Below are 17,490 nucleotides of genomic sequence, written 5' to 3'. Positions count from 1 at the left end.
TATTGTATTGTGTTACATTGTAGATCGTTACATTCTATTGTAGTCAGTGGTGACGTGTAGAGGATGCTGCCAGTGCCAGAGGCTCAGGGAGTTGCCTTAGATACTGCTGGAAGGAGGACAGGAGAGGAGGGAGGTGTGAGAGATAACAGAGAGAGTGATAGAGGAAGTGGGGAAGGATGACTCGGAGAGGGGAATTGGTGTGAAAGAAAGATAGATAATGTTGCCTCACTCATCTCTTCCCGGTGTGTCTGTGTGTGCAGGTGTGTGGGATGTGTTTCTCCCTGCATGTGTGTGTATGTGTATGATATACAATGAGATAGTCTAGTGTCCTTGAGAGTCAGTAAAGGTGGACATGGTAAGTAGCTATATTGGCTTGAAGCTGTCTGAGCTGTGGTTGGCTGTTCTGGTTGTCTGCGCTACTGGGCTGGCATGGCTAGTTGCTGATAGGTGCTTAAGAACACATCACTTCAAACGACACAGCATTCCTCTGTTGATGACAGATTTCATTTTTGATTTATTACAATTTTGATTTAACCTTTATTTAACTAGGAAAGTCTGTTAAGAACAAATTCTTATTTTCAATGGCGGTCTACCCCGGCCAAACCCTCCCCTAACCCGGAAGACGCTGGGCCAATTGTGCGTCGCCCTATTTGACTCCCGAACACGGCCGGTTGTGATACAGCCTGGGATCGAACCAGGGTCTGCAGTGATGCCTCTAGCACTGTGATGCAGTGCCTTAGACCACTGCACCACTCGGGAGGCCAAATGACTATTGAATGCATAATGACTGCTGAATTCATCAGAAAGTGAAGTATCACGACAGATCCATATGGTTCAATGTCAACTCACTCATGAACGATGCAGTCAACTCATTCCAGACTACTGGATGAGCAACCAAAGAATTAGATATAGAAATGCCTCCGGTTATTAGGTTTCCGTTTTTCACTAACATTGCTGTTCACACATTCAAAATGTGGCTCTTGATATCATATTATAAATATTATTACACATTAAAAACAAACATGGAATGTTTTCTGTTTCTCTTTCTCCCCACTTCTCTCCCAATCCTTCCTTCCTTCCTTCCTTCCTTCCTTCCTTCCTTCCTTCCTTCCTTCCTTCCTTCCTTCATTCCTTCCTTCCTTCCTTCCTTCCTTCCTTCCTTCCTTCCTTCCTTCCTTCCTTCCTTCCTTCCTTCCCTCCCTCCCTACCTCCCTCCCTCCCTCCCTCTCCTCTCCAGCCCGTGAGGACTACTTAGCAACATTTAAGGGATCAGAGTATTTCTGCTATGACCTGTCTCCCAGCCCCATCCAGTCCTCCAGCGATGAGATCACCCTGAGCTTTAAGACCCTGCAGAGGAACGGCCTGATGCTCCACACAGGAAAGTCGGCTGACTACGTCAACCTGGCCTTAAAGAACGGAGCCGTGTCACTGGTCATCAACCTGGGGTCCGGGGCTTTCGAGGCCCTGGTGGAGCCGGTTAACGGGAAGTTTAACGATAACGCATGGCACGATGTCAAGGTCACGCGCAACCTGAGACAGGTAACCTGGCAACAGCAGGGGAGGGGGATGTGGGAAGGAAGGGGGAGAGGGGAAGGGGGAGGGGGTTATAGAGAAAGGGATAAAGAGGGTGAGAGGGAAAGACAGGCTGAGAGAAAGAGGGTGTGTGTGTGTGAGAGAGGAAGAGAGAGAGAGAGAGAGAGAGAGAGAGAGAGAATGAAAGAGGGCATATCTTTGCTAAACTCACTGTATGTATGTACAGTATGTATGCGTGTGTGTGCACTTGCGTGTGTCTTTAGCGTCAAGGCTGGGGGTACAATGGTGCTGCTAACTGTAGTCTTCTGCTGTTTGCCTGTGTGTGTGTACCAACTACTAACTACTAACTGTACTTACTAACCTGCTAGTAATACTAACTAACCTCCATCCATGGAATGTGTCATACTACTAACCTGTTGCCTTCTCCACTCCTCTCTAACCTCCACTGGCCTTCTACCTTTTCTTTTCTTTTCTGGAAGTTGTTCTGTTCACACTTTTTGCTTTCCTTTCTCCCCGTCTCCCACAAAGCACTCAGGCATTGGACACGCTATGGTAAACAAACTCCATTGTTCGGTAGATACCATTCTAATTGTTTCTTAGTTTGGGTTTGTCTATTTTCTTTTTCTGAGCCGTAGAACAACTAAAACTATACTAGGACAGGATGACGGCGGTTGGTACTCTACGCTTATCACTCCCCTCCGAGCCACACAATTTTTTTCTACCTTTCTTTTTACCTTTGTCCAACATTCACCTCATCTCCCTGTGGTTGATATGTAGGCGTGTCCTGATTGGCTCATCCCTCACTTGCACGCGACTGGCCGCTCCCCATGCATGGTACAACTTCATGGTGCCTCTCTGATTGGTCCATTAGACACAGAGAAAGGCCAACCCCCCTCCCCCACTGTTTTAAAATCCTAATCTCTTTCCATTCCTCCTCTGTATGCTGTCCATCCTGCTGTTGTCATTCGTTTTCCCGTTCCTGTCTTCCTCCTGCTGTTGACTGCATGCAGAGAGAGGAGGCTGCATGTGTGTGGAATGACATGACTAACCCATCTAACGCTCTGCGTGTCCGTGTGTGAGTCAGTATGTGTGTTCACATCATTCAGACCTGCTGATCTGACTAACTCCCCACTCCACACACTCACATACGCACCCACAATCTAACCCATCACCCCTACCCGCTCACACACTGTAACCCCCAACACCATCATCACTACTAACATCTTGTTTATCACTAAACTCAACACAACTAACCGCAATGACACCATTTACTAACACACTACAAACTACTATTCTACTAACCTGGAACTGACTACTAACTATTAGCTAACACACTAACAGCTGCACGCTAACTAACACACTAACCACTGTGGCTGTTGAGCCTCTGTTGAGGCCTTACTAACACTTGCCTGATTTACCTGGTTAGCTACTGATGCTAATGCTATATAGTCAGGGTAATCCTTGTTAGCTACTAATACTAGTGTTATATAGTCAGGGTAGTCCTGGTTAGCTACTGATGCAAATGCTATATAGTCAGGGCAATCCTTGTTAGTTACTGATGCTAGTGCTATATGGTCAGGGTAGTCCTGGTTAGCTACTGATGTTAATGCTACCTATAGCCATGGTAATCCTGGCTAGATACTAATGCTAGCTATAGCCTGAGCTAGCTACAGTACACATGTTACTCTAATCTACCCAGTGGGTTAGCCGTTGTTGCTAATCAACAACAAGCTTGTTTGCGTTTTATAGAACCAATGTTCATCATTTGGTTGTACTCATGGCAGATCAATTACAATTGGTTGTGGCAAAAAGGTCAAGAGGTGTTGTGGATTCACTGACAAAGAAGACTGAGTGCTGCTTTTCTTTAGCATCAACGTTGCCATAAGAGGTTCAAACTCGACACATATCTTATTACTGCTTGAACTGGAGCCTGAAAATTATTGAAAATAACATATGTTGGGTGACTAGATTCCCTAATGCACAATAGGGGACATTGATTTGGAGCAAATTCCGCCATCCAGTTGAGCTCAATCCACCCACTAGGGTTGGATGGTATCCAGATTTTCATACCGTCATTCAGTTTCTGTATCATATAGTATTTGCTATTACCGTAAGTGCACACACGATACACACTTTTTTTTATAGAGTATTTGCTATTACCGTAAGTGCACACACTATACACACTTTTTTATTTACAATTTAGTGCACCGGGGATCTTGATCCAGGAGTGGATTGAAGGCCTCTAATCTGGGTACCAGTCTTTTTAGCTAACATTCCACTCCTTGCCACTCCATGTCATTGCCAAAGATACTGTCCTTTTGGCAATCTCAACGTTCAAAATGTAGCTGGATTAACGGCGGAGTTGCTCTTTGGTTGTTTGAAATAACATGAATATTTTCCATGACAACATGCCGAGCCTCAAAAATGTAAATAAAAATTATAACAAAATCAAAAACAAACATTTAGCTGTTAGCTAGGCAAGTTGTTGTATTGTGAGGCTTAAAATCAAAGCAAATAGGTTTTGTGGTTGTAATTTCAGTAGCCTATATATTTAGTTTGAGGATTTAGACTTGAGCTAGCTACTTTTGACAGACTAGTTTCATCTGGACAAACAGAAAACGGTTGCTTAGCAGCCGTATAGGTGTTCCATGGAGAATAAAGTGACCAATATTTGGATAATCATTGTGATTGGAAGATAGCTGTGAGAGCTATCAATTAGGATTAGGATCAACTCCTCTATTCTCCTCGAGCTCATTAGTGATAGAATGTTCATATTTGAAAATTGCAGAAAGGCCAGTCTCTTTGGCAATGGCAATGTTAGCTATAGAGTCTGGTAGTCAGGCTAGAATGTCTCTGCTGTAACCAAGAAGCTTGTTCTTGATATCTAGCCACTTAGCTAGCAAGTTAGCAAACCAAATGCAAAGCTGGATACCTGAGCTGAACATACTTTATTTGACACATCTTAGTTTTCTTAAAGGTAAACTTATAGTTTTAAGCACCGGTGTAGCACACACTCGCGCAGCCACCTCAAGGCTGGGGTACCCCCAACGGTATTGAAAATCGCACCCTCGTTATTTCGAATTACCCTGGTCTATGGTATAAAGGGTTATTGCTTAAGCCCAACACCTACTCTCTTGCCTTGTGCTCATGGTGATATTTAGGCAGAACAGCAGAGAAGTCATGCTTTTTGCGTTGTTCAGAGTGGAGATACAGAATTGAGGCAATGAATCTACAAGAAACACGACCCCCCCCCCCCCCCCCCCCCCCCAATTCGTCAACCCACCATTGTCTGTGGATGAAATGGGGAGTTCCACATTTCCTCCATGCAATGCAAGAGGTATAAATTGCCTATTAGTCAGCTAATTTTAACAAGGGGGCAAGCAATGCTAAGCTAATACCATAGATGGCAAAATAATGAACATAGATAGCTACCATGTACCTAAATATTGGAACTGACTGTTAAGATGCAAAATAAAGGAAATAAATGTATGGGTGAAGGTCACCCCCAGGGCAGAATTTATATGCATAGCATCTTGTCCATGATGCCCTGAGGGCAAATGACTTCAAGCACAAATTAGTAAAATGCTTTTAGGGCAGTTTTATGTTATAATCAAGTCCAGGACTCTACGATTTCCATGACTTGGAGCTTGACTCGGACTTGGACATTGTTGACTTGAACTTGGACTCAAGTTCAAAGACTTGTGACTTTGTCATGTAAAGTCCATCCCTATCATTACATGTATTTCCAGTATAACATCTTAGCTACAACAGCAAATGTTAGGTAGCTACAGTATTAGCAAAATATTTTAAATTATAAACTTTTCTTGAAAGTTTTTTGGACCGCAGCCTCTAGCACTAACAAGGGAATAGTAACTCGACTACAGCTTGAGTATAAAGGACACAGACTTGGACTCAGATTTGCATTTGTTCTACCTCTATGACAGATCTGCCCTGAGAACGGAATTGGTTCCATAATACTCTAACGAGCCCAAACCACCTCATGACACAGACAGGAAACATGTCCAAACACAGCTAAACCAATGACATCACAGAATAAACACAGTTAGACCAATCAAATCACACAAACCAAACACAGCTAGACCAATCAAATCACAGACCAGTCCCAAACAATTGACCAACCAATCCAATCCAGCTGACCAACCAATCCACTGACCAACCAACCACAGCCAAGACCAGACCACCTCCCCAGACCCTACCAAGCCAGAAAGGGGCAGACTAATTCGGCTGGCTAGCGCGTAGCGCTGCATTTGGTGTGAGTATAGCGTGTCCTTTCCCTGTGCTTTGTTGCATAGGTGACCATATCTGTGGACGGCATTCTGACCACTACGGGCTACACCCAGGAAGACTACACCATGTTGGGCTCAGACGATTTCTTCTATGTGGGAGGAAGTCCCAGTACTGCCGACCTCCCTGGATCTCCTGTTAGCAACAACTTCATGGGCTGCCTCAAAGAGGTGGGGAGCACACACATGCACACTAACACACTTGTACACATCTACACATCATACACATGAATACACACATCTACATATGCAAAAATCCTTCATATACAGAGCTAGGCCTACAGGCTTATCTACACACTCATGATCTCATACTGTATACAGTAGTAAGGGACAGAGAGATACACACACACACACACACACACACACACACACACACACTCACACATTTGGCAGAGGCACACACACACCATCCTCCCTTGTGCAGGCTGCAGCATCAGAGAGAATCAGCGATGAGTGTTGCTGAGGGAGCAGATGCAGCGCTAAGCGCTAACATGCTAATTAGCTCTGCCACCGAGACCGTCTATCCATCCGCTCTGCTCCAAAAAAGGGCCAACAGCGCACACACACGTGCACACATAAACACGGACATATGCACAAAAATGCATGTGCACACAAATAAACAGACACATAAAAACTCACAAACAAACTGACAGATGATGTGCCAACAGAGTGATATCAGTATTATTAGCATGTGTGTGGGGAGAGGGGTGGGGGTTGGTTCTTCTATTGTGGGGACCTAAAATCCACACAGTTCACCACAACGATAGTAAAACAAGGAAAATGCTCCCTAGTGAGGACATTTCCCACATCCTCATGAGGAGAAAGGCTATTTTAAGCTCAGGGGTTAGGTTTAGGGTTAGCATTAGGGTTATGGTTAGAATTAGGGTTAAGGTAAGGGTAAGGGGTTAGGTTTAGGAGTTAAGGTTATGGTTAGTGAAAATACGATTTTGAATGGTTGTGGTCCCCACGAGGATAGAAGAACATAACGTGTGCGTGTGGTTGATTGGAACTGATGGTGTTGTAGGCAGGCTGCTGTCAGAGACACATTTACATATCTAATGTGATCATATGCTAATCCATGAGAAATAATTAAGATGTACGACTGAACACACTCGCATGACTGATCATCAGCCCTGTACAACATTTCATGCACACCAACACCCAAACCCATGCACATACACACACATATATACACCCAAACACATTATTTCTCTCCCTCTCACACACACACATATAAAAGGGTATTTCAGTGATGCGTTTAGCTGAGTTCTGCACAGTTCACAGACAAAGGTCTGATGTATGAAAGCAGAATGTTTGTGTGTGTGAGTGACATTGCAGCCATGAAAATGCTACTCACACACTTGGAGACAAAGATGGAGAGAGAAAGTGGTTCTATATTGAACCCTAATGAACTGAAGCCTTTTGCACTGCACCTCATAAGTTCTTCCTCGTCTCCTCTCCTCGTCTCCTCTCTTTTATCTAGACTGGTATGACAGCACAAGTTTGGAGGAAGCAACATGACAGAGCTACCTGAGGTTTCGCTTCTTCTGTCCAACTAGCTCTGAACATTGTGACTGAAGGAGAAGAGACAAGGAGAGGGACATACCAGACTATTGATTGCTCTCTTCCCTTAACTTCTTACCCATGACCCTTATCCTGACCCCTCAACCCTGACCTCTAGGTGGTGTATAAGAACAATGATGTACGGTTGGAGCTGTCTCGGCTGGCTAAGCAGGGAGATGCTAAGATGAAGGTAAGACACCGTAGTTTCTTATTCACTGGTCTCAAATCACATCCTAAACCTTCAGTAGTCTACTGCTGCACAGCTCTATTCCTCGCTGTTTCACTTTATTTTATTGCGTCTATTTGATGTAAAAATGTGTTACATTTTAAATGCACTTCCCCATCCATCAGGTGAGCGGTATGGTGGCGTTTAAGTGTGAGAGTGTGGCGACCCTCGATCCTGTGACCTTTGACACCCCAGAGTCGTTTGTGGCATTAAGCAAGTGGAGCGCCAAGAAGGCAGGGTCAATCTCCTTTGACTTCCGAACGACAGAACCCAACGGACTGATGCTCTTCAGCCACGGGAAACCACGACAGCAGCAGCGCAAAGACCCCCGCACACCCCCCACCCTAAAGGTAAGGACACACACACACATTAACCTCGCACCGACCCTCGCACACACACACATTCATATTATATTGATGTTTATACTTTTTGTTGGTGTTGATGTTCATGTTGTACTGTTTTTTTCTATTGTTGCCGTTACTGTTGCAGGTGGATTTCTTTGCCATCGAGATGCTGGATGGTCACCTGTATTTGCTGCTGGACATGGGCTCAGGAACCACCAAGACCAAGGCCATCGACAGGAAGGTCAATGATGGGGAGTGGTACCATGTCGACTTCCAGAGGGACGGGCGCTCAGGTATCTGATTGATTGATTTTATGTAACCAGGTCTAGGTGCCGTTTGTTATGTTTTGTGTTATATTTATTTCATCCCTATACTGTATCTACCTGTACTTGCACTATATATAGAAAAGAATGTGGACACCCCTTCAAAATGTGTTGTTTCGGGCTATTTCAGCCACACCCGTTGCTGACAGGTGTATAAAAATCGAGCACACAGCCATGCAATTTCCATAGACAAACATTGGCAAACTGTGACTTTCAACGTGGATCACAAGATGCAACCTTTCCAACAAGACAGTTTGTCAAACTTCTGCCCTGCTAGAGCTGCCCCGGTCAACTGTGCTGTTATTGTGAAGTGGAAACATTTAGGAGCAACAGCGGCTCAACTGCGAAGTGGTAGGCCGCACAAGCTAACAGTAATGGCACCGGTGAGTGCTGAAGCGCGCATTGCTTAAGAAAATTCCTCGGTTGCAACACTCACTACCGAGTTCCAAACTGCCTCTGGAAGCAACATCAGCACAATAACTCTTTTTCGGGAGCTTCATGAACTAGGTATCCATTGCCTAGCAGCCGCACACAAGCCTAAGATCACCATGCACAATACCAAACATCGGCTGGAGTGGTGTAAAGCTCGCTGCCATTGAACTCTGGAGCAGTGGAAAAGCGTGCTCTGGAGTGATGAATCACGCTTCACCATCTGGCAGTCCGACGGACGAATCTGGGTTTGGTGGATGCCAGGAGGACGCTACCTGCCACAATGCATAGTGCCAACTGTAAAGTTTGGTGGAGAAGGAATAATGGTCTGGGGCTGTTTTTCATGGTTCGGGCTAGTTCCAGTGAAGGGAAATCTTAATGCTACAGCATACAATGACATTCTAGATGATTCTGTGCTTCCAACTTTGTGGCAACAGTTTAGGGAAGGCCCTTTCCTGTTTCAGCATGACAATGCCTCCGTGCACAAATCGAGGTCCATACAGCAATGGTTTGTCGAGATTGGTGTGTAGAAGAACTTGACTGGCCTGCACAGAGCCCTGACCTCAACCCCATCGCACACCTTTGGGATGAATTGGAATGCCGACTGTAAGCCAGGTCTAATCGCCTGACATCAGTGCCCGACCTCACTAATGCTCGTGGCTGAATGGAAGCAGGTCCCCGGAGCAATGATCCAACATCTAGTGGAAAGCCTTCCCAGAAGAGTGGAGGCTGTTATAGCAGCAAATGGGGGGGACCAACTCCATTTTATTACCCATGATTTTGGAATGAGATGTTTATGTAGTGTACCTGTTTAGCACCCGGTTTGTCCTCATTGATTATATTTTGCTGCCAAGTGGTTGTGTGGTGGGAATTAGTCTGCCTGGGAACATAGACCATTTTTAACCGTATCTTACTCTTTTTGTTTATGACAATGACAGAAGAAGAGAAGGACAATAAATGGACTAAACCTATTCTTGGATTTCTCTCTTTTATTCGATTGTGTTGGAATTATTCCCAGGTCACTACCCAGCAAGCACATTTCATGGGTGTTGTGGAACATACGTTTTTTTGTGTCTTGATTTGTTCTGGGAACGAATCCATACGTTTCCTGACCGGTAAATCCGTTTTTTTAAACGTTCTGAGAACAGAAGTGAACATTTAGCCTGTTCTGGGAACATTCATTTTTAGGCTGCAGGGAGGTTCTGAGAACGTTTTACTCTGGTTCCTTGAACGTTTTCCTGGGAGGTTTTATTAACTCCCTAAGAATGGAAATGATAGGCTAGTTGGAGGTTTTTGAATAACATCCTTAAAACGTTCACTGAATGTTTCAATAAGATTTTTAATAAAACTGCTAACTCCAAGCACAGATAGGACACATATAAATTAATTTCCTTAGGCATTAATCATGCAAACACATTTCTTTTTTATTTGGATACGGCATCAGTGAGATTCAAACCAATAATCTTCTGTTCTTTATAGATGGAATTCGTCCACTGCGCCACCAAGATGGAGCTAGCATGCCATGTTTTTTTTACCCATACAAAGCTTTTCATTTTATTCTATTCAAACAGACCCCATTTCAAAGGAAACAAGCACTCATTAAGATCAGTTGGGGACAATTCTCTGAAACGTTCTTGTGGTTTTTATGGATTGTTTTCTTTAACGTTCTCAGAACAATTTGAGAATGTGACGTTTCATAGAACCAGGAGGAAACTTGTAGGAAACATGCTGACGTACTGAGATTCTCACAAAATAACATTTTGTTTCTTAACGTTCTCGGGAACAATTTGAGAACATTCCCAATGTCAAACCAGTCCAACATTTTAAATGAAATGTATCCATGGCTAGTCTTTCGAACCCTACCATTTACCCCTTACCCCTGCACATCGACTGGGATGTAATGCAATACTCATTATTGTTATTCACTGTGTATTCATTCCCTGTGTCACCATTTCTATTATTTTTATTTCAATTATCTTTAACTCTGCATTGTTGAAAAAGGACCCATAAGTAAGCATTTCACTGTTAGTCTACATCTGTTCCCAGGAAGTTGTGGGAAGGTTGTATGCAAAATAATCATTGGACAACCAAGCTCTCACCAAGCTCTAAGAAACATATGGTTCTCAGAACGTTATGTGCTATCTGGGTAGTAAGTGGCATCATAACCTTCTTGGTATTTGCCATTACACAAGGCAAGTAAATTAAGAACAATTCTTTATTTACAATGACGGTCTGGCAAGTGGCGAGGGGCAGAGGGGAAAGGTCTCTTAATATTTACATTTGAGCCATTTACCAGACTCTCAACTTTACAGTCAGTGCACCCTAATCATTGACCACCCTTCACCCTAACCTGCGTGTGTGTGCGTGTGCGTGCGTGTGTGTGTGTGCGTGCGTGTGTGTGCGTGTGTAGGTACTATCTCAGTGAACTCACAGCGTACAGCGTACACAGCTCCAGGGGACAGTGAGATTCTAGACCTGGATGATACTCTGTACCTAGGAGGATTACCAGAGGATCGCCAAGGACTCATCTTCCCTACTGAGGTGTGTGTGTGTGTGTGTGTGTGTGTGTGTGTGTGTGTGTGTGTGTGTGTGTGTGTGTGTGTATGTTCGCACACTTGAGTGTATCGTGTGTGTGTGTGTGTAATCTGTCTGTCTCTCCTCCTCTCTGTAGGTGTGGACAGCGTTATTGAACTACGGCTATGTCGGCTGCGTGAGAGACCTGTTTGTGGACGGTCAGAGTAAGGACATCCGTCGTCTGGCTGAGGTTCAGAGGGCTGTAGGGGTTAAGCCCTCTTGCTCCAGAGAGCCTCCTAAACAGTGTCTGTCCAACCCCTGCCAACACAGCGCCACCTGCAGGTACTACTGTACTACTTCATCGCCACTTACTCAAGTCAAGTCTACTGTCTACTGTACTATTTTGACGTCTGCCTGACTGTTTCTAAAGGACTACCTTCACTTTTAACTGAGTTTTAGGCAGAAATGTTTTGTTGTCACATACACCGGATAGGTGCAGTGAAATGTGTTGTTTTACAGGGTAGTATGATAGGTGCAGTGAAATGTGTTGTTTTACATGGTAGTATGCGACCCTGGAGCAAATGAGGGTAATTAGGGTTAAGTGCCTTGCTCGACAGATTTTACACCTTGTCGGCTCAAGTATTCGAACCAGCGACCTTTTGCTTACTGGCCCAACCGCTACCTGCTGCCCCGTTGTTAATAAAGCACCTTGAATTTATATATTTAATTTAGCAGACGGTTTTATCCATTTCGACTTACAGTCATGTGTGCATATATTTTACGTATGGATGGCCCTGGAAATCAAAGTGGAAAGTGCCATGCTCGACCAACTCGACCAATAGGACCCTTCGCTAAGCCCCCGCCCCAGACTTTTGGCCAACCAATCGCAGCGCTCCATTGGATAACAACTGTCGCTAACCAAGCTCTAGTACAGCGCCTAGGACAAGCTTTAGTGAAGGGTGAATTGAGGAATTCCAGTGTATGAAGTCTGTAGTCGGATCTACTCTGGCATGACCCTTGACTTGACACTTGACCTTTAACCCTAACCTCTTACCTCTGCAGGGAGGGCTGGAACAGATACGTGTGTGACTGCTCTGGGACCGGATACCTGGGACGGGCCTGTGAGAGAGGTGAGCGGATGGGGAGAGACGGAGGGATGGAGAGAGGGGGAAGGAGGTGGAGGTGTTATTTAGTCTCTGGTTTATTAAAGCATTGTCTACTGTATAGTTACTTCCCCTGAACAGCCACACTGAACCAACAAAACATATAAAAAGAGACAGACCGAGAGAGATGGAAGAAGGTAGATTGAGTGAGTGATGGATGAAGTGAATCCCTGAGAGACGTATGGGAAAGATGAAGAGAGAGAGACAGATGGAGAAAAGAAAGATGAGTCAGAGAGGGAGGAGAGCGAGCATGTTGTCAAGGTGAAGCAGCTGATTCTGTTACCATGGTAATTCATTTTCTTGCCAATGTCTAACAAACACACACACCTCAGATCTGTCCATAATAGGGAGATTAAATTAGAGAGAGAGAGAGAGAGAGAGAGAGAGAGAGAGAGAGAGAGAGAGAGAGAGAGAGAGAGAGAGAGAGAGAGAGAGAGAGAGAGAGAGAGAGAGAGAGAGAGAGAGAGAGAGAGAGAGAGAGAGAGAGAGAGAGAGAGAGAGAGAGAGAGAGAGAGAGAGAGAGACTCAGACTCAGTAACTGGTGGTTCAGTGGATTAAAGGATGGACAGATGGAGAAACAGATGGAGAGAGTGATTTGCCATGTTTACTCCTACCTGCGGGTTCTACCTCTTTCTTTCTCTCTATCCCTCTCGCTCTCTCTCTCCATCTCCCTCATATCTCTCTCGATCTCTTTGTCCCCAATATTCTCTCAGATCTGTTTGTTTCTTCAGTTTTATTCCAGAGCAGTCGTCACAAGGACACGTTCAGACATACTGCCTTCATTATCATCCGTCCTTCTCCATCTCCCTCTTTCTACCCCCCTCCTCAGTCAGGTGCTCTGCTGAAGTGCCATTTTAGCGTTTCAATTAGTCAGCTGTTTAGAAATTACTCAGGTGTGTGTGTATGTGCACTCGTATGTGTTAGGTAGTTATGTTACCGTGATGTAACAGGCTAACCTCCAGTTAATGAGGATTCATTTGCATTTTAGCCAAAAGCTTTTCTCCCGCTCTTCCACTCTCTTCCTCTCTCGCCTTCTCCCCATCTCTCCTTTGCTCTATCCTTCCTCGCTTTACTGAACACTCCTCTGTTCCCTCTGAAATTCACTCCCTTATTCACATTCACACACACACAAACACACACTGAGCTCATTAGTATTCATGAGGCCTCTCTCTTCCTGTTCTCTTGTTTTCGCCTCCAACGGTCTTCCACGGAAACAGAGATAGGAGGAGAGAGAGAGGAGTGAGAGAGAGATGAACGAAGGATCAGAGAAAGGTAGAAACAGAGAAAAAGGATAGAACCATCTCTCTCTCAGCCGTCTCATGGAAAATAAGCAGCTTTCAATTTGATTTATTTTCTGGCATTTAAATCAAACTGGAGACACTGGCTTGATTTGTTCTCATCTGGACTGGTCTGGGCTGGTCTGGACTTTTTTTTTTTTGTCTAGCAGATATTCATGTCTTCTTCTGCTTCCTTCCCTCCTCTAGATGCGACCATCCTGTCCTATGATGGTAGTAAGTTTATGAAGGTCCAGTTGCCCGTAGCGATGCACACCGAGGCGGAGGACGTGTCGCTACGGTTTCGCTCCCAGCGGGCCTACGGTGTTCTCATGGCAACAACATCACGGAACTCAGCCGACACGCTCCGACTGGAGCTGGATGGGGGCCGTGTCCGTCTCACTGTCAACCTAGGTACAAACACACAGACATACTGTCAACCTAGGTACAAACACACAGACATACTGTCAACCTAGGTACAAACACACAGACATACTGTCAACCTAGGTACAAACACACAGACATACTGTCAACCTAGGTACAAACACACAGACATACTGTCAACCTAGGTACAAACACACAGACACACTGTCAACCTAGGTACAAACACACAGACATACTGTCAACCTAGGTACAAACACACAGACACACTGTCAACCTAGGTACAAACACACATACTGTCAACCTAGGTACAAACACACATACACTGTCAACCTAGGTACACACACACTGTCAACCTAGGTACACACACACATACTGTCAACCTAGGTACAAACACACATACACTGTCAACCTAGGTACAAACACACATACACTGTCAACCTAGGTACACACACACTGTCAACCTAGGTACACACACACATACTGTCAACCTAGGTACACACACACATACACTGTCAACCTAGGTACAAACACACATACACTGTCAACCTAGGTACAAACACACATACTGTCAACCTAGGTACAAACACACATACACTGTCAACCTAGGTACAAACACACATACACTGTCAACCTAGGTACACACACACATACTGTCAACCTAGGTACACACACACATACTGTCAACCTAGGTACACACACACATACACTGTCAACCTAGGTACACACACACATACTGTCAACCTAGGTACAAACACACATACACTGTCAACCTAGGTACAAACACACCTACACTGTCAACCTAGGTACACACACACACACACATACTGTCAACCTAGGTACACACTAACCCATACTGTCAACCTCGGTAAACACATACACACACTTTTAATCAAAGCACATACACACATATTGTTAGCCTAGATGCACACAGACACTGTCAACCTAAGTACACACACATAATCTGAGAATAGGGTGCACACATAAATTTACACCTAAATCTGATATTACACATACACAAACACTCACATCCACACTATTGTGCTGTACTGTACTGTCTGTCTGTCTGTGTATTGTTGAACAGAGGGTTGGTCCTCACGGTCCGAGGCTGCGTTCCCTGCTCACTCCCAGATGACCACTGCACCCCTAAGATCACACACACACACACACATGCAGGGGTGTGTGTTGGTCTCTGGCTGTAGCATCTGCGTCTCTGCTGTGGTTGACGACACCCGACACACTGAGGTATTATGGGAACCATGACCTCTGACCTCCCATGAGCCTCTGCTCCACCAGGGGCGGGATTTGGTACTCTGTTGCTAGGTGATGGAAATATGGGGCCAAGCCGACCTCAGTGTCCTGATGTTATGGATGTCATGGTCACTGAGGCCATCACTCTGACCAGAGTAGCCAATGACACACCGTTTATACTGAAACCTCTCACTCTCCCTCAGCCAATTACAGAGCAAGCCAATTCAGAGATCAACTAATCTTATCTGCTGGATTCACTGTGCTGTTATGCCATTTGCTCAGAGCAGATTGCAGAACGCCATATCCTCTGCTCTGATTGGCCCGTAACCCCCTCCCAGCTTGCCCCCAGGAGGTGGGGAGAGTGTGTGTTCTCAGTGAGGTGTGTAGCGTGTGTTGGTGTGTTTGTCCCCAGCGCGTGGTATTCTGTGTTTGTGCAGCGTTAACCCTCTGCTCTGCTCTCCCTCCAGACTGTATCAGGATTAACTGTACCGCCAGTAAGTCACGCCCCATCTCACACTACCTCTCAGTACGTGTGTGTTTGTGAGCGTGTGTGTGTTAGTGAGCGCGTGTGTTTGAATGCGCGTGTGTTTGTGGATGTGCGACTGTATGCTTCTTCTAGAGTCCAGGGTGACTAAGGCAGCCATTTTAGAGAAAAGGCAAGAGAGAAGAGCGAGAGAGGAAAGGGGGGGGGGGGGGTGTTAGTGAAGGAGGCAAGGGGGAACAGGAAAAAGAGGTACAGAGGGAAGACAGAGGAGAGCCAAGGGAAAAGAGAGAGTGAGAGACAGAGATGTACAGAGGAGTGTGAAGGTGTGGAGTTCCATCACGGGGATTGACTGAAAGCTTCTTAGGGCTTCTGGGTAATTATGTCTCCTTCACGCCGGAAACAAAAGACTCTATCCCTCCATCCCTTTACATCCCTCCATCCATCCCTTCCTCTCTCCCTCTGTCTGAGGGCTTGGTTTGTCTGGATGTTGTTTTCGTGACTTGAGCTCTGTGTGTGCGTGTGTGTGTGTGTCCTTTCACCACGGAAGACGGCTCTATGACGGTATCCTGGTTCTCTCAAAGGGAGAAGGTGTTGCCATGGGAACAATACTAGCCGACTTTCTTATCTCCATCTGCAGTATGTAACATAATGCTTTTTATAAGCATATAAACCTTCAAAATGGATTATGATTTTCTAATGATCCTGAGTTATCAGCCATTTTGAGTCTAAAATACTGCCATGGAAAGAACTTCATATTCTGAGTTGATTATAAAACATAACAAGAGTTCATACCATTCAATAACTCAATGATAATGTCACCATTCAGTCTATGGGCGTGCAAAAGGACAATCGATTGTATTTCATACATCTGATTTGTATAAGTTCCATAGACATTGGTTCCGCAATTAGCCTCTCTTCCATGACCGCATTCCATGGTCCTGTGAGTGTGTGTGAGTGAGTGTGTGTCCTGGCTGTTCTCAAGTTGACATGGATCACTGCCTCATACTCACATAAGCCCATTCACCCCATCTCTCACACACACACACACACACACACACACACACACACACACACACACACACACACACACACTCACTCACTCTCAGGCAGTGATCCATGGTAACAGGATGAGATGCTCATGCCCAGAGCACAGCTGAGACTCCTCAGGGGAGCCCTCTGTCCTCTCCTGAAAACTAATCACACCTAACACACCTCACACACACACTCACACATGCATGTACACACACAGAGAGACCTCACACATGCAGCAATATGCTATGTGTTTGTGTCTGTGTGTGTCATGGTGCTGACATTTCCCACAGCAGAATCTGTCAGGCTGTTTACCTCTCGCCTTATCATCACTCCTATATGTCAACCCCCACCCCTCCCACCCACCCCACCCCCACACCCCTCCACACACACACACACGCTGGTCTAGCCTGGCGAGTTTTCACTATTTGAGAGAGAGAGAGAGAGAGAGAGAGAGAGAGAAAGACTGACAGGGGGAGACAAGAACTGAGGAGAGATGTACTGAGAGGGGGGATGAAAGGACTGACAGAGAGAGAGAGACATAGAGAGAGAGATGGACAGTGAGACAAAGAGGCAGAGAAGAGGGGAGGGAAAAAGCGAGCGATGGATGGAGAATATTCTTCCTGCTGTATGCCAGCTCTCCATCAAGCCCTTCTAGCTACAGGGCTGAAT

At 45.3% G+C, this 17,490-nt stretch overlaps 2 protein-coding genes across 40 annotated transcripts in view; one reads left to right on the top strand and one right to left on the bottom strand.

The window, feature by feature from the left end:
• ipmkb (inositol polyphosphate multikinase b) overlaps positions 1–12,339 on the bottom strand; it is a 77,501-nt gene extending 65,162 nt beyond the window's left edge. Inside the window, exon 1 of the mRNA XM_090212385.1 lies at positions 12,291–12,339. The gene's annotated coding sequence lies outside the window, so the exon portion shown is untranslated. The remainder of the gene's footprint in view (positions 1–12,290) is intronic.
• Positions 1–17,490, top strand: part of nrxn1a (neurexin 1a) — a 66,972-nt gene that overhangs the window by 27,501 nt on the left and 21,981 nt on the right. For 15 of the 39 annotated variants that reach the window (XM_090212361.1, XM_036955805.2, XM_036955789.2 and 12 more), the window contains 11 exons: positions 1,238–1,539; positions 2,062–2,085; positions 5,847–6,008; positions 7,519–7,590; positions 7,752–7,976; positions 8,116–8,263; positions 11,133–11,263; positions 11,394–11,578; positions 12,299–12,366; positions 13,884–14,087; positions 15,773–15,799. In XM_090212361.1, coding sequence (XP_090068487.1) covers positions 1,238–1,539; positions 2,062–2,085; positions 5,847–6,008; positions 7,519–7,590; positions 7,752–7,976; positions 8,116–8,263; positions 11,133–11,263; positions 11,394–11,578; positions 12,299–12,366; positions 13,884–14,087; positions 15,773–15,799 — 1,548 coding nt within the window. The remainder of the gene's footprint in view (positions 1–1,237; positions 1,540–2,061; positions 2,086–5,846; positions 6,009–7,518; positions 7,591–7,751; positions 7,977–8,115; positions 8,264–11,132; positions 11,264–11,393; positions 11,579–12,298; positions 12,367–13,883; positions 14,088–15,772; positions 15,800–17,490) is intronic. The other 24 variants (XM_090212368.1, XM_090212370.1, XM_090212384.1 and 21 more) reach the window with 3 other exon arrangements.

This window comes from Oncorhynchus mykiss, chromosome 20, assembly GCF_057628025.1.
Source record: "Oncorhynchus mykiss isolate SJ-2025 chromosome 20, ASM5762802v1, whole genome shotgun sequence".
NCBI lineage: Eukaryota > Metazoa > Chordata > Actinopteri > Salmoniformes > Salmonidae > Oncorhynchus > Oncorhynchus mykiss.
Note: the sequence above shows the minus strand (reverse complement) of the source record. Positions and strands in the feature narration are given on the sequence as shown.